Genomic DNA, 25,000 nt, shown 5'->3' with positions numbered 1-25,000 from the left:
ACAAAGGTTTACGGTAAATTAACCCATTTTTGGTAACACTTTATTCTAAGGTTCTTATAATAATCAGTAATTAACAGTTAATTTGACATTAATGCCTTATACGAAATACGAATACGTTAAAGGACAATGAACTAATTTATTATTGCTTGTAAGACACTTACAGGGTCTTATTAAAAACTTGTTGATGGTTTATAAACTTGAATACGATGTTTATTAACATTAATTAGACTTTATAAGGGTTGATTATAGAGAAATTAAAACATTATTATTATTGTTGTACGACACTTGTAGGAATGTATTTTTCTTTTAAAATTTATGTTTATAGACAGCATATAAAATGTTTATTAAAATGATTGAGATTATATTTTAATATATGAATTAAAACATTTATTAGTTATTACTTATAATATTATTAATATGAGCACTTACTAGAAACTTGTCAAGAATAAATGTTTAATGAATGTTTATACTAAAGCCTTATAAAGGCTAATAAATCCTTTATTATGCACTTATTAACCATTAACAAGCATTACCAGTGCACCTATGCAGCTACCTGAACTAAAGTGGGAACGGTGTCTTATTTAAATTAATAAATCATTTATTATGCACTTATTAACCATTAACAAGCATAACCAGTGCACCTATGCAGCTACCTGAACTAAAGTGGGAACGGTGTCTTATTTAAATTAATAAATCATTTGTTATGCACTTATTAACCATTAACAAGCATTACCAGTGCACCTATGCAGCTACCTGAACTAAAGTGGGAACGGTGTCTTATTTAAATTAATAAATCATTTATTATGCACTTATTAACCATTACAAGCATTACCAGTGCACCTATGCAGCTACCTGAACTAAAGTGGGAACGGTGTCTTGACCTGGCTCAAAGGCCATAACAAAAAGTGGGAAAGACACACTGCCTGTCGTTCACGGTGTTTATTGTAACATAAAATAAATGCAAATAACACTTTCACATAACACATTTCATTTAATGAAACCAAAAGGTGTAGCTGCCGGCAGGGAAGATCAGAGAGAGAGAGCCAAGAATCTTGGAGGTGGAGCTTTTATCTCCTGTGGACTGGAGCTAGGTTGTCCAGACACATCACCACTGCAGTACTGATACACATACAGATTCAAGCCACACGGGGGCATCACAACAGTGTCTTATTTAAAATAATAAATCTCTTATGATGCAGCTACTGCAGCTTAAGTGGGAGCATTGTTAATGGTTAATAAGTGCGGCAGGAGGCAGAGCGGGTTGCCCGTTAATCGGAAGATCGTAGCACTATACAAATACAGAGTATTTAAATTCAGTAAAGGTTTATTAGCCTTTATAAGGCAGTAATATTCTTACAGTCTGATTACTGTCACTAAACATCCTATTAACTTTGATAAGTGGTCTATAAACTGTTGACAAGTTTCTAATAAGTGCTCATAAATATCTTATAAGCAATAATTAATGTGTTTTAGGACATTACTAACACTCATTAAGTCTCATTAATGTTAATAAACATCGTATCAAGGTCCATAACTTGTTAACACTTCTCTAATAAGAGCCTATATAATTAAGTGCCTTAAAAGCAATAATAAATGTGTTAATTGTGCTTGAATTAACACTTAAATGAATTATTTATGTTTATAAGCATCTTGTAGTCTTATAATTGTTTTATTAACTTAGCACCTTAAATTAATTAATTGTTAACCTGTTTTAATTTTCTATTTTACTTTATTTTAATTGTTATTTATTTGTGTTTAAAATGTTATGCTATGTTACTTCAGGTTTTAAGTAAAACACTTTAAATTGCCTTGTTCACGTGTGTTATACAAATAAACTGGCCTTTTAAATGTAGCATGGCACGATTTCCCATAATGATTATCTATATTTGTTGAGTGAGAGAAAATAAAAACTCACAACATCTCAACAGCTGGTTGCTGGTTGGGAGCAAGGGCCCTGCAGTCGATCGAAATCTAAAAGAAAGTCTCTCAACTACAAGTTTTCAACTTGTAAAAGTTTTTGACTTGTACCTGGCTGCAGGCTGGCTGTGGTCAGATGCTCACATTTAGGGACCGTATTTTGAGACAGTGCGAGTACTTTTTACAGCTACTTGCACATGAGCGGCCTGCAAATTTACATGTCGAAAACATGGTTAAAAAATGAGGTGGGAGCAAGTCTGCACCGGGGGATTACCCGGCGGCCTAAGGGCCGTTTGGCCTGCTGTTAATTTTCAACTTGACCAGCGGCAGCACTAATACAGCAGGCCTTTTTATATACAGCAAGCAGGAGAATCAACGCATCCACCGTGTCAGCAGCTCTCCCTCTGATTCTGTCGGTGTGAAGAATATTTTCAGTTAGGGGCCAAGTGCTCCTTGTAAAAACAGTTAGTCTGGAGCCCTGAGGGGGAAATTAGATAGAGAGACTTGGGCTGTAATCAGAACCACCTAATGCTACCGGGCGACTGCAGTATGTATTTTATACTGCGTACTACATTTAGGACAAAACAGTAGGACTGCTAGTATAATCGCGGTCTGCTATACAGACAAAAACTGTTTTTTATACCAAACTCTAAACATGTTTATCAGTCCCTCCAGGATTTTGTTGGCCTTTTTTGTGATTGTTGCGTCCTAAAACACCTGATTTTGTGGCGGCTTTTCTAAAAAATTGCGATGAATGTTTCATTGTTTTGGGCCGTTTTTTCAGATTAATTTGAGGGAATAATTGAAAACTTTAGATTTATAGTTGAATCATTAAATCAGTCCCTCCGGGAATTCGAGGGCAGTGATCAGTTAACCTTTAGAAAATTGATTGCTGACATTTGTGACTTGATTTACAATCGTCCAAGTCCACATGGTTATGCATCTCCCACCACCGCCACCGCCACCCTTTGTCATGATGCAGAGTCGAAGAGATGGATGTGTCACCGGGGTGACGTGTGTGCGTGTGAGAGAGAGATTTGGAGCTGCGTATGGTCATGCCCCCCTCGTTAGTGGTGAATGGCTACCGGTGCGGGAAGTCTGGGGGTAGGTGTTCCTTTATAAGGAGACGGGAGAAACCCAGCAGAGGGGCAGAACGCGGGAGCAAGCAAGTATTGAGCCGAGGGACCAAGAACGGCAGCAGCATCAAAGGAGGCAAGCCAGAGCGACGCGGTGGTCACCACAGACGACGTAAGGCGGAGAGTCGACCGAGACGAGACAGGGACCGAGGTGGACTTCGGAAGAGAGTCAACCGCACTGCAGAGTAACCCTTTAGGTAGACTCAGTGCCCCGGAGCCAAGACTAGACGCCTCAGAGTAGCTGGAGCAAGAAGCGGCCTTTATGGAAGTGCGTGGGGGAGGACGCCATCGGAGACACGAGGAGGGGTCAGAATTCGTTCCCCCCTCCTTCCCTGTAAGTAGCTCTCCCACGCCTCTTTGTTTGCGACTATCTACCGTCCCCAGTGAATAACCTGCCACTTTAGTTGTGTTTTTTAACTTGTAGTACTTGGAGGAGCAAGCCAGTACGCTCCTGATTCCGGTCCTAATTTTAAAGTCCATTTATATATATATATCATGGTGTCACGCCACGAACATCAATAGTTTTGCTTGGGTGTGGGGTTTGGGGTTTTGATTTGTTTGCACCTGTGATTTAGTTGTTTATTTGCATGAACATTTTTGTTTAAAGTTTTTTTTTTTTTTTTTATATATAACTGAATTAACCCTAGCGGAACTATTGTGGGGAACTTTGTGACAGCCAAGCATCCTCCCAGATAGCAAGACTGCATTGAATAAATATTGATTTTCCATCTGAATCATCAGAATGGTTGAGATTGAAATCTCAACCCTAAATAAATGTTGAATCAATATTGCAGTACTGATGAAAAACGACCATGTATGAGCCGGACATTGGAATAATATTGATTTATAGTTGCCCCGATTATACTTGATTAAGCATTGATTTGTAGTTGACTGGGTAACAACAACAACAGCAATGTTGAAAAATCATCTATTTATGGTTGACCGAGAAATAATGTATGATTGAAAAGTCAATGCAGCATTATTGACCAGGAGACCATCGCTTGGTGGATCAATGTTCCTGAACCCCTCACATCTCACAAGTCCACATCAAGTAAGCACATATTTATTTATCTAACGTTTAATTGTACCAAATTTGTAGACATTTATTGTTTATTGACATTGTCTAACATTATATGCAGTCATAGACTATATACAAGTGTTTCAATACCATTTTATACTGACAAATAGCACAATATCCAAGCTCCATCGTATTAGGATAAGTTACTTCGCTAGTATAAATGCTAACTTTATCACCAGAGGATAATATCCTGTACAGGACTGTAAATTATGTTAAACTGTATTTTATCTTTGCTCAGATTTCGACTGCTTTGCGAAATATATGCTCATGCTCGTAACTGATCCTAGCTAATGCCCCTGTCATTTAACTTTAAATAAGCCAGCTAACTTGATACATCTGTCAGTCTTCTACAACTTTCATCCTCCAGATTGAAGCCAGCCAGGCAGTCTACATCTACAATAAACTACCAAATTGGTTACATTAGTGAATTCAAGGAGAGAGAGAGAGACCGAGAGACCGAGGGAGACTGACCGAGAGAGACCAATTCAGCCCGACTGACATTGTTCATCTTCACCTCCTTTTCACTACCAAAAGTTGTTTTGTTTGTATTTTTTCTGTTATAGATGCCCTGACTGAACCAATGGGGACAGAAGTCTTTGGCTTTGCCCAGGCAGCACAAAAATGGCTTCCAATGCTCCAGACCTGATGGGTGGACAGAACAGGAGTAGTGAAGAATTTTTGTTTTTTATTTTTTAACTGATTAAATTGTCTGTCATTTATTCATTTTTAATATATTATAGTCTATTTTCTGTGGTTTAATGTTGGTTGAAATAACATTGAAGTCATGTTGATTTTTAGTTATGACGTTTCAGTATTAAAAAAAACGGGTGCAAAATGTTGATTCAACATCAGAGTCTGATGATTCGATTAAATTAGCGTTGAGAGCAGAATGCTGATTCAACACAGTTTCAATAATGTTTGCTATCTGGGCTGTCACCTAGGTTACTGCTGACCACTACTGAGAGCAGGAACGAGCAGCGAGAGCAGTGGGCGATGGACTGGAAACTGGGATTTTAAAGACCAACTACTGAGGACTGGACGGATTAAGGCTTGCCCAGTGACTTTTACAGGTTTTATTATAAACTCCTACTATTTTTAGGTCTTTTTATAAAGGGACTTTTTTGGTTCATTGTTTTATTTTTTTAATAAAGGCATTGGTTTTATAAACTTGTCTACTTGTCTGAGCCTCGTCGTGTTTTGTTGCAGAACCTTACCTAAATTAAGTTTAAATTTTTTATTTTTTTTTAACTAGCCGCCCGCGAACGAGTCGGTCACAGATGCATCAGATTATTGTGTTGCCTATGCAATGGGATACATCTTACAGTGAAGTTTAATAAATAACCACAGTAAACAGATTCTGTAGAAAATAAGATGTAAGCTCTGTGGTGTGTCCACTCAATATTTACATCTATTTCCTTTAATACCAATAAAACAATACGTGAAATAAGTGATTAGTTTACTCTGACAGGAGAGACGATCAGAGGGGCAGAGTTTTTACCACAATCATTCAGACCTGGGTTGAAGAATGGGAAGAGTTTCTTAGTGAAGTGGCAGCCAGTAAAGGAGTAGATCAGAGCTGCAGCATCTGCATCATAAAAAGAGACCAGACCCTCCTCATAATCCACATAAACCCCCACCTTCTGAGGCCGAGACTTCAGAGACAGAAGGACTGAAGGTCCAGCAAGAGCTCTGTACTCGTTTCCATTTTTCAACCATAAACTCCAGTAACCCCTCTGATGGCTTAGTTTGATTTTTCTTTTGATCGACTCTCTGGCCACTCCTAACTTCCAGCCAGTCTTGTCTTTAACCTGAACCTCAAAGTAAAATCTGCCTGAAGAGAAACTCTGCTTAGTTAAAACACAAGTTTTAACAGAAAATCTCTCTGGATTGTCTGGGAGAACCTTCCACACGTCACCATGATACACTTGTTTCCCATCAACAGACAGGATGAGTTTCGGATGTGCTGTATTAGGATCAAGAGTCACGTCCACTGCAAACCGCTGGACCCTCGTCAGCTCAAGCAGCTTCTTGATCTCTTTACTGAGTTTCTCCTCCAGCTGAGCCGCAGCTCTCACCACAGTCCCCTCATATGATGGTGGACAGACGCTGACCTCTGTCCAGTCCTTGGTGGGTGGATGGTGGATGTTCAGGGACTGGACACTCTGGAGAAGATGGAGGTGGTCTTCAGAGCGTGAGAGCTGCTCCACCTCAGTCCTTCTCTTCATCAGCTCAGAGATTTCCTGTTCCAGCTCTGTGATGAAGCCTTCAGCCTGTTTCTCTGCTGTTCTCTGCTTCTCTTCGATGGTGTCGATGAGCTCCTTCAGGCCTCTCTCAACAGACTCCTTCAGAGAAGTGAAGATCTGAACACCTTCTGCTTTCTCTCTGCCTGCCTCTTTCTCACTGAGGCCAACCGACTGTTTGATCTCCAGAATCTTCTGTCCTCTCTGCTGGATCATCTGCTGAATTTCAGCCTCTGTCTTCCCCAGCTCGGCCTTCTTTCCTTCATATCCTTCCTTCATTGGAACAACATCGTGCATCTTGTGGTCTAAAACAGTGCAGAGCATGCAGACACACGTCTGGTCGGTCTTACAGAACAGCTCCAGAGGTTTATCGTGCTTCGTACACATCCTGTCTTCCAGGTTCTCCACAGGGTCGATCAGCTGATGTCTTTTCAGGCCTGAAGCTGTCAGATGAGGCTCCAGGTGAGTCTCACAGTAGGAGACCAGACACACCAGGCAGGACTTCAGGGCCTTCAGTCTGGTTCCAGTGCAGACGTCACAGGGAACTTCTCCTGGTTTGGCAGCTTGTGTCTCTGAGCTCCTGCTGCTGGCTTCCTGCTGAGCTGACTTGAACTGAGCAGCTATCTCAGAGAACAAAGTGTTGACGTGCAGCTCAGGTCTTGTGTTGAAAACCATTTTACACATTGGACACAGGCACTGGTCTTTAGTATCCCAGTGCACATTGATGCAGGTTTTACAGAAGTTGTGTCCACATGATGTGCTGACAGGATCAGTGAACACATCCAGACAGATGGAGCACAGGAACTGATCTTCAGATCGCAGATAGTTCACAGCAGCCATATCTACACATGTAGAGAGACATAAAGGAACCATTTAATCCAATATACAGTTTTAATTCTTAGTTTAAGGAGAAAGAAGTGTGATTACAGTCATTTTAAGTGCAGCATAAAATATTAAAGCCATTTTAAATTTTATTTGGGCTTTGTGGGGATATTTCACCAAACTGAGCTGTGAGCAGCTGCAACCATTCAAGCCGTGCTGTTAAGCTCAAGCTGTCTACGATAACAGAATATCACAGAAAATGTACATTTCATGTCGTGTAGATCAATTTATATATATATATATATATATATATTGAAGAATCGCACTGCTTAGAAAACTCTGCTTACATGATGGCACGCACGTTACATTTCCTCTAGCTGTTTCACATTAAAAGCCTCCTGCTGGTTCGCAGGTGGAAAGCTTTTATTGTGAAACAGCCAGAGGAATTCAAATGCACAATGACTGCAAGAAGCGATCAATAAACAGTAATAATATCAGGAAACAGGAGTGAAACTCAGCTCGGACACAGAGGCAGTTTAAAGCAGTCAGTGGGCTGCTGTATAGTGGATCTGTGGACAAACAGCCAGAGTTAGATTTTAAGTATGAAATGAAAAGAGTGGAACTTCCTGCCTGAGCAGAGCTGCAGGTTTGTGTTCATGCTGGTTGTTGAATCTGTAAATGTGATCAGCTGTACTCACCCGTGTTTGGCAGAGACTCCGCTGGGTTGTTGAGAAAGACCTGATGAACTCAGATTCTGAATTTCCTTTCAGAGACAAACAGAGACTCGTCTCGACGGCTGCTGCTCTGACAAAGCAAAGTTAAGTTTCATTTCCTGACGTTGAAGCTCTCCTCTTTGCTCCCCCTCTCACTGCAGCTCTGTTGCTGGTTTTACTTCCTGAAACTGGCATATTTCTGCTGTGGGGCCCTCCTATTAACAATTTGCCACTGCTGCACAGAACACCACTCTGCTCTCACTACAGCCCTCCCGTCTTTAAACAGTCTGTCTCTGTAAGAAGCCTGAATGCTCTTCTAGAACAGTCCAGTGCTGGTTTGAACAGATCTCTGCCCACTAATCAGTCTTCATGAAGTCTGATAAGTGGTGGTGAAGCAGCAACTGTTCCATTAGAGCTGCTTGTACATCTCCGGTCTAAAGACTGGTTCTGTGCTAGTCCTGGCTGACGATCCAGCATCTACTCTACTGATAAACAAACAAGTAATTTATAGATAACAATACTTGCTAGATGTTAGTGTCACCACCTCAATTCAAACTGCCTCCTACAGGTCTTTGTAAATCTGCTGATTCAGCATTACTCACCAACCCAGGTGCCAACAGCAAGAAGTAAGGAAAACTTCTGTACATACATCGCCCTGAAGGCCAATTAATAGTTCTGCATCAAATCTATGACAAAACATTCTCACACTCAATTTGTCACGTATGTACGCATGATCAGCTGTCAGTTTGTAACGCACTGTTTGAAGCCCTGTAGTGTCACTTTTGAACACTAGGGGTAGGTACAGGACATTTAACAGAAAAGTCTGAGTAAGGAGGTGGCTGGTGTGGATAATGGGTCAGAAACTGGACTTTCACCCAGGAGACTGGTGGTCGTTTCCCATGTGAAACAAAAAGTCAACATTAAATGTTTTTATTGAAGTTAAGATAATATTAATGACTCATTATCCAAAGCTATTTATAACTGCTATACTATATGTCAGAGGTCACACACCCCTGCCACAATGGGATGATGGCGCAGTGGATAAGACACACGCCTTTGGAGTGAGATGAGCCACGTTCAAATCCATTGTGAGACACCATTGTGTCCCTGAGCAAGACACTTTACCCCTAGTTGCTCCAGAGGCGTGCGACCTCTGATATCAATTTGTGAGTCGCTTTGGATAAAAGTGTCAGCTAAATGAATAAATGTAAATTTCACAACATTTAGAATTTCTTTTATTTGAAAGTGTAACCGGACGTTACTACTACACTAAAGGGTGCCTCCCCAGGGTGTTAAAAACCTGTGCCTACGGGTCTTGACAAAGCGTCCATATGTGACGTTTGGAAGAGAGAATGTGTTGCGGCAACGCAGCCCACAACAACTGTGGTCAACTGGTCAGCGTGGTAGCATTGCATCCATTTGCATTCATGTTGTTCTTCAAAGACAAAACAGAACAACAGCAACAACTACTAACAAACTTGCAGTCAGTCCAACATGCTTGTTTCTTTCATCAAGGTTTCCGTGGTCCTTGTTTCCTTGATCCTTGTTTCCTTGGTCCTTGTTTCCTTGATCCTTGTTTCTTTGGTCCTTGGTTCCTTTGTCCTTGTTTCCTTGGTCCATGTTTCCTTGGTCCATGTTTCCTTGGTCCTTGTTTCCTTGGTCCTTGTTTCCTTTGTACTTGTTTCCTTTGTACTTGTTTCCTTGGTCCGTGTTTCCTTTGTACTTGTTTCCTTGCTCCTTGTTTCCTCCAGCTGAGATGTTTCCAGCTGTGAGAGAGCAGAAACAGGTGTAGAATCTATTTCCTCTTCAAAATCCTGTCAGACATGATCTACTGCACTTCGGTCACATGACTTAAATCGCAACAATAACTTCTAACAACCTCAAACACGTTCTGCATCTGATTCTCTACAAACTCACCTGAGCCTGAAACCGTCAGCCTGATGATGCCGATGAGTTCAGGTTTGTTTTTCTTCCCAACCCGACACTCGTATGTTCCAGAGTCGTTGACGGTGACGTTCTTCAGAACAACAGAAGCGTCTCCGTCCTTCATGTCTGGATCTCTCAGCTCCACTCGACCCACGTAAGAAGGATGCTGGTAGTTCATGTGGAGACCGTCTCTGAGGAAGAAGACGTAGCCATCAGCCTTCAGGTCCGGTCTGCTCCACGCTATCAGTGAGATGGGACCACCTGTGGGAGCCTTACAGAGAAGAGAGACGTCCTGTCCAGGTTTCACTGTCACCTCCTGTGGGTCTGAACACAAACAGAGAAAACCAAGAATCCCAAGTTTAACTGCTGAAGAAGAAGTCTGGACATGTTCTACAATGGTTGTTAAGGGAACTGGATGAGTCGGACTCTCTGAGTTCTTCTATGTTTTTGTAGCGACCTGTGATGAGGACATCAATATTTTAATACTCTGTTTCTCCGTTAGTCTCACGCGATCGACGGCTAACTTTACACCCACAATGCATTCTGAACTTACATCATCGGCTCATCACAATCTAAGTTGGTGTGTTTGCCAAATGGCCCTACACAGCCATGCCTGCCATTTCATCACTTTGCCCACTATATGGGTTTTTAGTCCTCAGGCTCTGGGATGGAGTGTCAGACACTTTACAGAATGTGATGCTTTTGAGTGAAGTTTGTGATATCAGGCTGTATAAAAAGATTACTGAACGTTACATCGCATCACAACGCCTGCACATGGCAACTGGTCGGAGCTAGTTCAAGACCTTTATTTGTCCCCGAGGGGCAATTAGTTTTACTGCAGTAGCAAAGAAGTTGACACACAGAACATAGCAACAAAGACGACAACATTGATTAAAAATACAGGGTCAGACCAATGGGTAAATAAATACCACAACATTAATAGTTTAAGTTCAAGTGAGCCTTCTGTGCAGACGTTACCTATTCTTTACAGAGTTAAGCAGAGAGATGGCCGAGGGTACGAAGGAGAATTTATACTGATATGTTTTGGCTGGTGGTTGACTGAAGCGGGAACCAGAAGGCAGCATCTTAAATTCTGCATGCAAGGGGTGAGAACTATCAGACATGATGGATTCTGCCTTTTTAAGCACGTCTATTGTTCAGTTCAGTTAGTTTTATCTGCTGAATCCCAGTGATTTTGCTGCTAACTTTATTTACCATTGCTAATGTGTTTTTCCGTTTTAAACTAAGACAAGCGTACCAGCAAATACATGAAAAAGTAAAGTAGGACTCAATAAAAGATTTATAAAACCTGAAAAGACCTTGCAGGTCTATTTCAAGTACTGTTTAATAACGATGGTTCATCAGTGGTGATACATGATTCGAACATGCACAGCACCGGTGGGGCTGGAGCTCCATCTCTCTGCCACTAGGCCACACACGCCTACACACTACGCCTACACATGACCCCACTTCTTTAAGGGTAATTTTGGATTTATTCAACCATTTATTAAAAGCCTTTTTCTTTTCACATTTTTATTTACAGCATTATATGGTTAATTGTATGTTGCAACAGGCTGTATATTAACTTTCTGGGAGAAAATCTGTAGTTCTATGTAAAATCAGACGCACTCCAATATCACCAAAATGGAATGAACGTTGTTTTGCTGTTAGGGTCAGCCCTACTACACACACACATACACACACGGTAGTAAAAGATAAACAAACCGACACACACACACACACTCAGAGCTCACCTCCACAGGCTGCAACCAGAAACAATATAATCCCCACAACTCTGAAAACTGAAGCTGCCATGAGAGCTGCTGCTGATGCTGGAGCCGGCGTTCCTCACTGACTGCTGCTTCCTGCACTCCTGTCCCTGGAGGGGGGTGAATTCCTTGTGCTGCATTTAAGCACTGTATGACATTCGACTACCATCTGAAAATCAGGCTCCAACAACAGGGAATGTAAATGTGAAGAGATTTTTATCACCTTAGAATGAGGATTTATGTGAGGATTTTCAGTCAGGATTTAGAGTGCATCATAGCACAGAGACATTACTGGTGAAAATAACTAATGACCTCCAAATTGCATCAGACAAAGGACTTAGCGCTGCATTTGATGCAATTGACCATCATATCCTATTACAGAGACTGGAACATTTAATTGCCATTAAGGGAACCACTCTAAGCTGGTTTAAGTCCTATTTATAATATATATAATATCCTTTAACTCTCACATTAAGCAAACTTCAAAATTGTAGAATTCAGTAGGAAAACCTGTAATTATAACCCTTTTATTCTGCCTTTATAAGAGGGCTTAACGGAGTTCAGCCATTGAAACAGGTAAATCCAGAGCCCTGATCTGTTCATCCTCTAACCTTGGCAACCTTAGAAATACATTGATGTTTTCGATTAGGAGTCAGATTCCTTGCTGAGTCCTTTAAGGAGGAAATAGTTATTTTGTCTTTATTCAATTTTAATTGGTTGGCTAAGAATCTGCTGGATTTACCGTTCCTTCTGGTTGAAGTGTTTAGTCTTCATGACGATGGGCCTGGGCCTCTGGTATCCAGAAGAAGACACTTTTATCCAAAGCGACTTACAACTGTCAGACCTCTTACATGTCAGAGGTCGCACGCCTCTGGAGCAACGAGGGGTTAAGTGTCTTGCTCAGGGACACATTGGTGGATGTCTCACAGTGGGATTCAAACCCAGGTCTCCCACACCAAAGGCAAGCATCTTATCTATGCACCAACACCACCACTTTTTGTGCTGTGTCAGCCACCGTAGCTGTCCTGCGCTCTTTGAAAGGTTAGGGGCAGTGGTAGACTGGATAGATGGTTTCAATTCACAAACGTCACAAACTGGATGCCATTAAATCCTACACACTGAACTTTTAACAGAGGAGGGGGTCTACGGCATCACTTATCCCCCGACTTACAATGCTGTCCTTTCACTACCTCTCAGGAAACTTACCAAATGATCACTTCAGATGAGGATAACAACAATGGTCGGTCAGACAAACCATAACGACTGTCATTAGAACAGCCAGGAGCGCTAACGAACCAGCGGTATTGAACATCTTGGCAGACGACCCCACAGAGGTCAAATAGTAGAGTTTCCCTATACCAATTATTTATGAAGAAGGGGCAAAAACCTCTCCTGGTATCTTCAACCATGTCCAGCTGCCCTTGATTTGAACCTTTTTTGGATGACTGAGAACCTTCACACACATTTCAGCCACAAACCTTCATGGATCAAAACGTGTTTACAATCAATCACTTAATCAACATTACATTACTTGAGTATTTCCATTTTGTGGTACTTTATACTTCTACTACATCTCAGAGGCAAATGTACTTTTTACTGAACTACTTTTACTTTTTAGTTTCAAATTGTATATGAACACATATTTAGCAACAAAGAGAGGAAAAACACTAACGGTGTATTGATGACTGCAGTTACATGTATGCGGAAACCCAGCAGCATATTGTTGTCAGTTTTAACATAACATCCAACATGTAACAGATTAAACAGTCGCAGTTAAAACTGATTTCTTTACAGTATGTGAGTAAAATTCTAATTCTCATTTCTTGTAAAGGCCCCAAAGCAGTCTAAAGTTGCTATTTAATCCTGTAATAGGCACTTTTGCATTGTTATTAATGTACATTTATTTGTTATGTTTATTATAATATAATACAATTCATCACATCTTTGGATGTAGAAAAGTAGAATCAATATACTAGAAGGTTACAGAAATCCAGCATGCAATCTGACTCTACTGCTGCATGATGTCCACATACTTACAAAAACTAAATTATAATCAAATTTTTAATCTATAAAACATAAAAAACTATTTTTTTTGATTGACCTCCTTGAATAACTTGAAAGAGCCCAACCCTTTCCTTCGAATGTAAATGCAGCAGGCTTTTACTTTTTCAGTTTGGCACGTATCAGTTTCACCAGAACAAAGATTTCAGGATTCACAGTTACACTTTTACTGTTTGTACACGTGTGCACTGTGATACAGAAAAGAGAAAGACAAGATGTCTGACAGCACTGCAGAAAGAATGACACGCTAGAAATGTAAACAAGGAAAACATCTCTAGGCCGGCGTTCCTCTCTGTTGGGTCACAGATTCTTATCCACATCCCATCAGATGTCATCAATCTTACCAGAAAGTACTAATTACCACAAAGACGTGGTAAGTGGTACTTTATAAATCTGCAGATTTGGCGGTACTCATCAACACAGGCACTAACAAAAAAGGAAGTAAGGCAAACTACATACGTCCTTATTTTAGACCTGGGGTATGAACTACTGGGTACACTTGTGTTTTTACTTTGGAGCACGCAGAAGTCCAGGAGAAACAGTCAGAAACATCTGCAGGCCTGTAGAGTGGGGATCACCTCTGGTCTGGTTTTGTCCACTTCCTGTTTGTCTCTTTACTTCCGGTCACTATTGCTGGCTGTGGGAACAGCGGCTGTCCTGATTGGTTCACACCCTGAAGGCCAATTTATAGTTCTGCATCAGATTTATGGAGTAGGTATGCTATAGCGTACACTGTCAACACAATCTGCACTCCCATGTCGTCACATGCGTATGCACGGTCAAGACCCGTCAGTTTCTAACACACCTGGTCTTAAATTGGGAATATTTTGTGGCTTCTTTGCTTCTCTATTTGACACTCCCAGTTATTTTTGGGCTGGAGATCTGAGGACATAATTGTGAGCTTTGGAAAACAAGCATCAACGTCTTACTTTTTACTGAACTACATTACCGTTTCAAATTGACATTGAAATTAAACCAGTGGTTTCCAAACCATTTGGTTCGTGTCTGTTGTTGTGTTTCAGACGTAGAAACTCAAATGTTTTAAATAACTGTTGAAATGATCCAGTAGCTCTCGTTCTTCTGTCCTCTCCCATTAATCACCCCAGAACTATGATTTATCTTGGGACCCTTTGGAGTGGCCCGACTAGGGGCCAACCGTCACGTAAGGTACGGACTAAAGAAAATCTGTAACTAAGAGGGCTTTCACACCTACCTCTCATTTGGTCCAGACTCTCAGACTTTTTAGTTATTTCCAAAATCAATGAAACCTCCCCCGGACCACTGTCCCGACCAAATAGACCAAAGTTGGTCCAATGAAAAGAGGTAGTATCGGTCCGGATCCGTGGTTCAGTTTGTTTCTACTGTGAAAGCATTTTTTGATGGTCCGGACTTTCAGACTATTTACAGAAGTTTGGCGTTTTCCACGTAAACTGGAAATAAACAAATGCACTGGAATGAGGACATTTATAAATCTCCAGAATCCAAGATGACATGTAGTTTAGACAGCATCCTCCTCTCTGACACCACCAACACAGAGTCCAGCTCCAACCCCACAATGTCACTGGCCTTGCGGATCAGTTTGTTGATTCTGTTACGTGTCCGCTACCCTCAGACTGCAGACGGACACAATGGAAGCAATCCGGTCTCTCCTCAAATGAGGACTTTCAGGTGTGAAAGCCCCCTAAAATAATCAAAGCAGACAAAACTCCTGATAAGTTTAACAGCATTAGAGCACATTTATTATACACATGTACACTGTAAATACATGTATAAATATACACATGTACACTGTAAATACATGTATAAATATACACATGCACAAATACATTCTACATATTCACAGCCACGTGAATCTTCACCTTTAAACAACAGCGCTCCTCCCTGAGCTTTCGGTCGTCTGAATTGCTCTTCGTCTGACTCGTCACCTGGGACCAAGCTGTCGTGGGAAACCCTACGAGGAGCTGAGAGCTCCGGACAGAACAGCTCCCAGGATCATGTGAGCACACAAACCCCTCCACCACGATAAGGTGGCAACTCACGGAGGGGATACATACATACATACATATATCTGTAATATATCATCTTTAGATATTACACACATGTATAAATGATACATTATTATTATTATTTTAAAGTCAAACATTCAAGATATAAATGACATTTAATACAGCAACATAATCCAAATAAACTAAGTAACACAAAGGAAAGTCAGTCAATCAGCACATTGAACAAAGACGCTTTTCTTTTCAAACTAAGAGACAAACTGTCCAGTTTCTACATAAAAGGCAAAAATTAATATCCCAGCAGCATATTCATGTTACCCTAAATGTTCACAGTTTAGGTTTATCATCAGCACAGCTCTTTACTCTGGGCAACACATACTGAGCTTTTTAAAGTGCAAACTCCCAAAGTTTTCCACCTGTTGACCTTCACTTGATGAAATGAGACCTCGTGCTCCACACACAACACGATCATTAGGCAATATATCTCTCTGTATATTTATATAGATATATTAACAAAATGTTTCTTTAACATATTGTTTTCCAGTCCAGTGGTTGTCAAACGTTTTCAGGTCATGAATCCCCACTTGATAATAGTTTGTCCCTGGGCTGTCTGATAAGATTTTCGCTTTTGGATGTTTTATTAGAAAAAGTGACCAAAAACAATCTAACATTCTGTCATTGTGTTACTTATGGGTAGAATTATGGTGAAAATAAATTATTCTCCTTTTAGCTGTGGACCACTGAGCTCCCTCAAGGACCCCTGGGGGTCCACAAACCCCACTTTGAGAACCACTGCTTTAGGCCACTACTGCCCAAAATACACTGTCTATTGTCCTGATTCTCATTTTGATTCATCAGAGTCTTGATGACTATCTGACCTGGTCACTGGATGGATTGAAATGGATTGTCCTTCTTTTTGTTCTTGAAAAGAACAAAAATGTAAAGGGCGGCTGTGGCTCAGTTGGTAGAGCGGGTTGGCCATTAATCAGAAGGTCAGTGGTTCAATCCCTGGCTCCCCATGGTTGCGTGTCGAAGTGTCCTTGGGCAAGATACTGAACCCCGATTTGCCCCTGGCGGCTGTTCCGCCAGTGTATGAATGTGTGTGAATGCTAGTTTCTGTTTGAGCACTTAGGCTCAGTGTATGAGATGTAGTGATAGGTGAATGCAGATGTAGTGTAAAAGCGCTTTGGGTGGAGACTAGAAAGGCGCTATACAAGTCCGGGGCATTTATATTTACATAAGACGGCGGCAACAACAACAGCAACAATCCCAAATAATAAAAAACTTGCTATCAGTCCAAAATGCATGTTCCATCCTGCCCAGATGATTCCAGCTGTGAGAGAGCAGAAACAGGTGTTTACATGACTTAAGTCGCAACAACAACTTCTGTATAAAACAAAAACACGTTCTGCATCTGATTCTCTACAAACTCACCTGAGCCTGAAACCGTCAGCCTGGTGATGCTGCTGGGTTCAGATGCATCTGGGTGTTTTTCCTCTCCAACCCGACACTCGTATGTTCCAGAGTCGTTGACGGTGACGTTCTTCAGAACAACAGAAGCGTCTCCGTCCTTCATGTCTGGATCTCTCAGCTTCACTCGACCCACGTAAGAAGGATGCTGGTAGTTCATGTGGAGACCGTCTCTGAGGAAGAAGACGTAGCCATCAGCCTTCAGGTCCGGTCTGCTCCACGCTATCAGTGAGATGGGACCACCTGTGGGAGCCTTACAGAGAAGAGAGACGTCCTGTCCAGGTTTCACTGTCACCTCCTGTGGGTCTGAACACAAACAGAGAAAACAAAGTTTAACTGCTGAAGAGGCCGTTTGTGTCGTGATTGGGCCTTGCCACCACCTCTGTCCCCTTGTTTCCACAGCTTCCCTCCCTGCTGTCTCTGTTTTTTGTCTGTGTATGACTGCTGTGAGTGGTTGTGGGCGTGTTGCTGTGGCTCCCTCTCTCCTGTCCTCCGTGCTCAGCAGTCTGCCCGCTTCCCACATCCAGTCCACTTCTTCTTCTACTCTAATGAAATCTGCCTAGGTTAACTGCCTCTGCCTTGTGTCCTCTCCTGAGTCATACCTAACAGTTTGGACACGTTCAACACCGTATTTGTGGTGACCTTCGCAGACTAAACTCTCAGGAAGTCTGTTTGCATCTACATTACCTTATTTAATGACACTGTCATCCAAAATTGCTATGTTTGTCAGAGGTTAAATGTCTCAGGGAAAGATTGGTGGTTATGACGAAGTGGGAACTGAAACAATGTCTCTCATGCCAATGGCATGTGTCTCTTTCCACTGCTCCATCGCCACCCTATTTGCACTTTTCTTTTACTTCATCTTCATCAAGAGGACAATATTCATGAATGAATATTACTTTTTTAAATCTAAATATGAACTAGATCGTTTTAAAATGTTTGCTCAGGCTCTGATCTGCATGTCACTGTCTCACTGCGTCTTTATTCCTTTATGGTTTTTGGTTTGGGAATGTAATATTTTCCTGTTTTATTCTGTCATTCTTCATGTGTTTCTCTTTTTTACTCGTCCCTTGTCCTTGGTTTTGTATGTTTTGTCTGTAATTCATTTTTAATGGAAATTAAACCTTTAGTGAGAATTCAAGCCAGAATGCAAATGTAAGACCAAGAGCCAGTGAAGAAACAGGGGACCTTATACTATTGTTATTATGCATCTGTCTGAGGAAGAGAGTAGGAACCAGCTGTCCTGAGATGAAGGCCTATCAAGAATAGTCAGATAAGAAACTCTCTAACAAGCTACTTTCCCAGGGGAACCTTCACCCAGCTGCAACATAATTAAAGTATCAAATAACACAAAGTGAAACAAAAGCCTATAATAATACAGCATAAAAGGTAAAACAGTAAACACATAAAATTTCCATTACAAATCAGTTTGGTATTATCTGTTTTACTTTGGTAAATCCATCCTTATGTTTTACTTCTTGTGCTATTTTGTAGAGTTCACTGCCTGTGTCCAGCTTTGTGTCCAGTCAGCCCTGATTCCCCATGTGTCACACCTGACGTTGATTCCCCGGGCTGTGTGTGTGTGTGGTGCTTTAGTCCCTTCAGTTCTCATCAGTCCTCGTGGTGTGGTCATCGTTTGTTGTCTGCTACCTGCAGCCCTGCCTGTATGTCCTCTCCTCTGTTTGGATTATTGATGAATGGATTTGGTTTTTGGACTTTACGTTACCTGTGAATTTTCTATTCCTGTTTGGTTACCCGCTTTTGTGGTAAATTTTTGTTTTAGATAATTTAGACTGCAACTGTAAATTATACACCTCGAGTTAATCTAATTAAACTTCCTCATGAACGTATTCATTTATTTCCTTCTGGGTCCTACAACCTGTTTTTCCTGCCTGAGGACTCAATCTTTCAAATGCATACATTGCATCATTGCAACACCCGGACTTGGCAAGAGAGTAAAATCCTAAAGTCACCGCTGCAAGAACTGAACCGTAAATAGATGACGGCAAAAACTAAACCAGCAAAAGAGGCGAAGCATTAACGCCCAGATAAAAATACAGACACATAAACACATTTCATCAGGAATCAAAGATTTCTGAACAGTCAATAATGTTAATGCAGATCAGACTTTGTCACAGCTGGAAAGTTTTAAAGGATAATGAAACAGACACACAGAGCTCACCTCCACAGGCAGAAACCAGCAACAAGATAATCCACACAACTCTGAAAACTGAAGCTGCCATGAGCTGCTGCTGCTGCTGCTGCTGGAGCCGGAGATCCTGTACTGCTTCCTGATCTCTCTTATTACTATGATTTCAGAACAGAGGGAGGGAGGTCACATGATTTACTGTGTTGCATTTAAAAATGAGTAAGAGATTCAGAGAGAGTGAACGAGGGCAAGAGTGGGAACAGTGAGAAGCAGCCAACTGAGACATGGAAAGAGTTGGCAAAGGTCAAAAGGTCTCTGTTTGTCTGCAGGCCAAAACTCTTAAGAAAACCGACAAAGGTGATTTTGTGCTAAGGACAGGAAGTATCAGCTTCAAACCGCAGTCCTCTACACTGATTACTCAATAAACTGGAACTCTGGCCTCGTGTTTCAGAGCAGCTTGGCAGACATGCAGCCTAAAGTATGTGCAGGTTAAAGTTTAACAGCAGTTTCAGATTTAGTTTTTTACAGGTTTTGGTCTCTCTCCTGACATTTAAGATGTTTAGATTTACTTAAAAATGTTTGCACAAATGTCACTAAGGATGCACGTATACAATGTTATTACGGCCCTGTGTATTAGTAGCTGTCTTTGCTCTGAGTGAATCTGTACAGGTTGCTGTATGCTAATGAGCTGTAGGATTGCCTGCCAAGGATTGGACCAAATGACGTCGACTCCTCCTGCTGTCTGGCTGGGCTCGGTGACAATTGGTCAAGGCTGCTCTCTTTGTGTTTTGGTTTTGAATTTGTTTGTTGTTTTTACTACCTTGCCTCAGTTAAGCTGCGATCTCTCTCAGTAGAGATTTCCTTTTGGTTAAATTGTTTTCATTGGGTTAAGCAGCATCCCTTTTTCTGTTACAGTTTACTGCGCATCACTCTTACCCTACAGATAAATAACTTTTCTTTACCAAATCTATCTGGTTTATGTTATCTTCCTTGCCCACACGAACAAATGTAACAAATAACAAATGTACACCCTCACCTTAAATTACAACAACAGTTTGATAAGCAAAAACAGCACTCAAATGTTCAGCACTCAAAGGTAGTTTGTATTTCATCAAATCACAACAAACCAAGCCTCCAAATAACACGATGCAATGAACTCAAAATGCACTTCAAGCCATAGTTCAGTCCAGTGAACTAATGTAGCAAGAGGACAATAGGGAAAGCAGAGCCAGTGGCGATTGAATATTGACAAGATATTTCTGCGGCGTTTACATGGTTTGAATTTGGTTGTGGGTCCATGGGGCTTTATAGAATGATGATAGAGAAAGATCAAGAGGTGAATTTGTGCATTAAACTTTGACAATTAAGCAAACAAGTTGCCCCTTCTTGTTTGAGGACTGCACAGTTTTTTTAATCGCCCACTAGAGGGCTGCAGTGCTGCAATAACCAGTCCAGTTGAAATGAATGAAATGATTCAAAAAAAGATTAGTTCATTTTAATGAATGAGATTCAGAGATCCAAGTCAGCAAAATGAGTAATTACCAATCACTGCAGTTTGCACCCCGTAAAACACAATGAACTGCCCTGGTATATGAATTGCGCTATACAAATAAAGGTGCTTCTCTTGATCAGTCGTCACACTTAACGTTTGCCCAAAGGTGTCAGCACACTTCACTTCCTGTGTGACATGGTGCACTTCAGTCTTCAGAAAGATGTCTTCAGGCTCATCAGGCTGGTTCTTTGAAAGTCTTCTTCCCTTTATCTTTAGTTCTACAGGTGAGTTCATCTGTGTTTGTTGTGGCTGTGTTCAACCCATACTGGCTCACCATCGTCCCACCTCTTAACTGCTGGAGAACGAAACCTCAACACCGTCACACCCACCTGTAAAGAGGAAGAGGGAGGAGGAGGAGGAAGCAGGTCTGGTTTCTGGGTCTGGTCTCATGTCAGCAGCCAGAACGATGGAGGACACATCTTTCCAGTGGCTGCTCTGTAAGTAAAACAGTTAATATAGTACAGTACTAAAACATCAATGATTTTCACATGCTGTAAAGATATGAAATTCGGTGTTAAACAGTTTTACTGTAAAGCCCTTCATTTAATGTCTGAACGTAAACTCGACGATGCTGTTTAAGGTTCAGTTCACTGCGTCCATACTGAAAGGTACCACACTGTATTACCCTGAGTCTGAGGTGAAGATGTCTTCCGTTGTAACGTGTCAACTGAGTGCTGTTTCTCCTCAGGGCTGACCACCACGCTCTGCTGCAGACCCGCTCAAGGTCAGTATGTTTACATTAAGACAAACTGTAACACAGGAGCTTATTCAAATATGATACACACTTCGTTATATCAAAATACTTGTAGTGTAACACAAAGTTAAGCCTCACTTTAATATTTATTTAACCAACAAAGCCTCACTGAGATTCAAGAGTGTGTTTCCTGGCCGATGTTTTCAGTCCTGGAAAACACATTCAGATCCTTCACTTGAAAGTAGAAATACCACGGCCTGTGAGTACAGTGCCGAATTCTAAAGTAATATTTATTGAACTTCTAAATAATAGACTAACATAAATAACAAATGTCATGCTGAGCTTTGATTCAGATTTAAAGTTAAAACTAAACTGTTTTTTCTAAACGGGTTTAATAACTGATAAGAAATAAAAGGTGCTATAGTTACATGGCAAATTTTAAACAATATTTTATATAATAAATAAATAAATATTAATAGTTTATTCGTACATACACAGAGTACGCAGCAAAACATCACAAGAGAAGTGCTCAGTGAACTGAGAGTTTGTCAGTCTGGGATGGCTGGAAACTGCAGTTTTCAGCGGATGTGAAAAATGTTCCTGTGACATTTAGTTTGGAGGAAGAGAGTCTTGTTTCAGAATGAAAACATTTTTTCTCCTTCATATTGACTTTTTTGTTTCAAAGCTGCTGACTATGGAGCTTGACTGATGTAGAATAAATACTAAATATTTTTAATGCACCACCTTTAGTAGTTTAAGGAGTTAATGTCAGGCAGAAGAAATTAATACTGTGTTTAATGTGTGTAATCACACATTCAACACAGTAAATCACAAGGGCAGAACACAAGCTCATCGTCTGCGTAGAAACTGATCTGAGGCTGATTTCTCTTCATGCTCTCTTATTTTCTGGCAGCTCATCTGACCATGACTCCCAGCAGCTCTCAGTTCTTCAGCTGGACACCTGTCACTCTGAGCTGTGAGGAGGTCGACGACTCCCCCGGATGGACGCTGAGGAGGAACACCACAACAGACAACCATACTCTATGTGGTGCATGGGGAAAGCCTGTTGGTTCTGCCTGTAACATCAGCTACATCGTCCCACGGGACAGTGGAGTCTACTGGTGTGAGTCCAGAGACGGAGTGACCAGTAACCCCATCAACATCACCGTCACTGGTAAGATCACGCTGTCGGCACACGAACAGTTTACGGTGCAGATTTACCATCAGAATTCAGTCGGTTCTGAAACTGTGTGTCTCTGATGATAGAAGCAGCATCTGGTTTCTAGCCGACAGCCACAGTATTTAGTAGAATACTAAATACTAGAAAAATAAGGACCTGTTAAAGAGGATGAAGAAATCATCCTCTTAAGAATGTTTAAAAAAAAGTTTTCTATGTTAAAGGAGTCGTGATTCTTGCTTCTGAACCGAACATTACAGACAACTTAGTACTTTTTAATTAGTACTTTGTTGTGAAGTGGCTTTTGAGTTGGCATGACAAAATGATACTGATGTCCCTTAACCCCACATGCCTCAACTTAGTTTGGGATCACCCATCCCTAGTCATTGTTGCTAAGCTGTGATTGTACCATCACACGGTTTAGCACACATGGCCACTCTAGCGACTCTGTGAGGTCTTAAGGTTTATTTGAAAACTAAAACCTCTTGTATCTCGTGTTGAGATGGACCAGTGATCCTGCAGAGTCCCGTCCACCCTGTGATGGAGGGACATGATGTCACTCTGCACTGTGAAACAAAGAACCTTTCCTCCAACCTCCCAGCTGGTTTCTATAAAGATGGCTCCCTCATCAGGACTGAGCTTACAGGTCACATGACCATCCACCATGTTTCCAAGTCTGATGAAGGCCTCTACAAGTGTAACATCAGAGGCCATGGAGAGTCTCTATCCAGCTGGATCTCTGTGACAGGTGAGGAGGTTACCTTTGATTTCAGGACTCATTTCATCCAGAGATTCACCTGCTGTAGATCCCTTACACAGAAACACAAAACACAATTTTTGGTTCTCAGGAGTGTTCAGTCCCCAAACTCTACACCGAGATTTGATAAACACCTTTAGTACATCCTGCTTTTTTAATATGGCAGTGTCTATATACAGACGTGGACAAAAAAGATGGTACCAGTAGAAAATATTGGAAATAATTTGACCAAATAAACATGTTAAACTAAGGTGTTATCTTCAAACTTGTAGAGGGTGAAAAGTCATCACTGTGCTGTCTGGTATCATGGTGTGAGCACACTGAACATAGACCACAGAAAGCTAAGAAGAGAGCTGACTCATAGATAATATATAATATGATAGACAAACATGTTCAAGGTTAAAGCTTTATGACCAACTCCAAGCAGCTTGATGTTCCTGTGACTACAGTTGCACATATTCAGAAGTTTAAGGTCCAAGGTACTGAAAGAAATTTGATGACAAATGAAGAGACTGATAATATAAATGGTAACCAAAGAGCACAGAACAACTTCCACAGACATTAGAGGTGAACTCCGAGGTCAAGGTACATCAGTGTAAGATCGCACCATCCTTCACTGTTTGGACTTAATGGAAGACAACAGAGGAGTTCGCCACTGTTGAAAGCAAATCATAAAAAACTATATTGACAAGCCACAAAGCTTCTGGGAGAATGTCCTTCCGACAGATGAGACTGGAGCTGTTTGGCAAGTCACATCAGTTCTGTGTTTGTGGACGCAAAAATGAAGCATGCAAAGAAAAGAACACCGTACCTACTGTGAAGCGGGCTGTGGCGTTGCTTTGCTGCATCTGGCACAGGGTGTCTTGAATCTGTACAGGGTACAATAAAAACTCAAGACTATCAAGGCGTTCTGGAGCAAAATGTGCAGCCCAGTGTCAGGAAGCTTGATCACGGGTCCTCCAACAGGATAATGACCCACAGCGCAGCTAAAAACACCCAAGAATGGCTAAGAGCAAAACATTGGACTATACTGAAGTGGCCTCCTATGAGCCCTGATCTAAATCCTACAGAACATCTGTGGTTAGGAGCTGAAACATGCAGTCTGGAGACGGCACCCTTTGAACCTGAAACACCTGGAGCAGTTTGCTTAAGAGAATTGGGCCAAAATACCTGTTGACAAGTGCAGAAGTCTCATTGAGAGTTACAGATGCTTGATTGCAGTGACCTCTAAAAATTAAGTTCAGGGAATCATCATTTTTGTCCGGGCCAGTTTCATTAGTTTTTTTTTATTATTCTGTTGAACCACAGTTTAAAAGCAATGTCTGATTTTCACCAATTGTTACTGAAGGGTACCAACAATTTTGTCCACATCTGTACATCTCGCCACCTTTGAACCACCCACCAAATGAGAGAAAACGTACCTTGAAGCCCGTTGAGCACCGGTTCGAGGAAACATGTTGTTCAACCCAGAACCCCTTAGCAAACTGAATTTGGTGTGTAGCTTCCCGAACCATCGACCCACCAGGTGTGCCTCTC

General features: G+C 41.3%; 4 protein-coding genes and 1 long non-coding RNA gene across 5 annotated transcripts in view; 2 read left to right on the top strand and 3 right to left on the bottom strand.

The window, feature by feature from the left end:
* Positions 1 to 25,000, top strand: part of LOC119912609 — a 390,500-nt gene that overhangs the window by 161,535 nt on the left and 203,965 nt on the right. The gene's annotated exons all lie outside the window — the stretch shown is intronic.
* LOC119912627 (coxsackievirus and adenovirus receptor homolog) overlaps positions 1 to 25,000 on the bottom strand; it is a gene marked incomplete in the record, with an annotated part of 333,023 nt that overhangs the window by 253,338 nt on the left and 54,685 nt on the right.
* LOC119912617 (E3 ubiquitin-protein ligase TRIM39-like) lies at positions 2,983 to 8,078 on the bottom strand. The gene is made up of 2 exons (XM_038731897.1): positions 7,892 to 8,078; positions 2,983 to 7,213 (listed from the first exon to the last, which is right to left on the bottom strand). Exon 2 carries the CDS (start codon positions 7,209 to 7,211, stop codon positions 5,583 to 5,585), a length of 1,629 nt encoding a protein of 542 aa, XP_038587825.1. The 5' UTR covers positions 7,212 to 7,213; positions 7,892 to 8,078; the 3' UTR covers positions 2,983 to 5,582.
* Positions 13,738 to 15,737, bottom strand: LOC119912763. The gene is made up of 2 exons (XR_005446217.1): positions 15,522 to 15,737; positions 13,738 to 15,343 (listed from the first exon to the last, which is right to left on the bottom strand). It is a non-coding gene; the product is annotated as an uncharacterized LOC119912763 (long non-coding RNA).
* Positions 21,243 to 25,000, top strand: part of LOC119913349 (zinc finger protein 664-like) — a 6,707-nt gene continuing 2,949 nt past the window's right edge. The window contains exons 1-3 of the mRNA XM_038732761.1: positions 21,243 to 21,273; positions 21,525 to 21,560; positions 22,444 to 22,704. Coding sequence (XP_038588689.1) covers positions 21,243 to 21,273; positions 21,525 to 21,560; positions 22,444 to 22,704 — 328 coding nt within the window. The remainder of the gene's footprint in view (positions 21,274 to 21,524; positions 21,561 to 22,443; positions 22,705 to 25,000) is intronic.

Source organism: Micropterus salmoides, unplaced genomic scaffold, assembly GCF_014851395.1.
Source record: "Micropterus salmoides isolate LMB-PRFRI ecotype aquatic unplaced genomic scaffold, ASM1485139v1 Ms_hic_scaffold_2, whole genome shotgun sequence".
In the NCBI taxonomy this organism is placed as follows: domain Eukaryota; kingdom Metazoa; phylum Chordata; class Actinopteri; order Centrarchiformes; family Centrarchidae; genus Micropterus; species Micropterus salmoides.
The sequence above is the reverse complement of the archived record's forward strand: the minus strand, read 5'-3'. Positions and strand labels throughout refer to the sequence as shown.

Bases quoted from the DNA above. Each gene is read 5' to 3' on its own strand.
- LOC119912617 (XM_038731897.1), bottom strand. From the start codon at position 7,211: ATGGCTGCTGTGAACTATCTGCGATCTGAAGATCAGTTCCTGTGCTCC.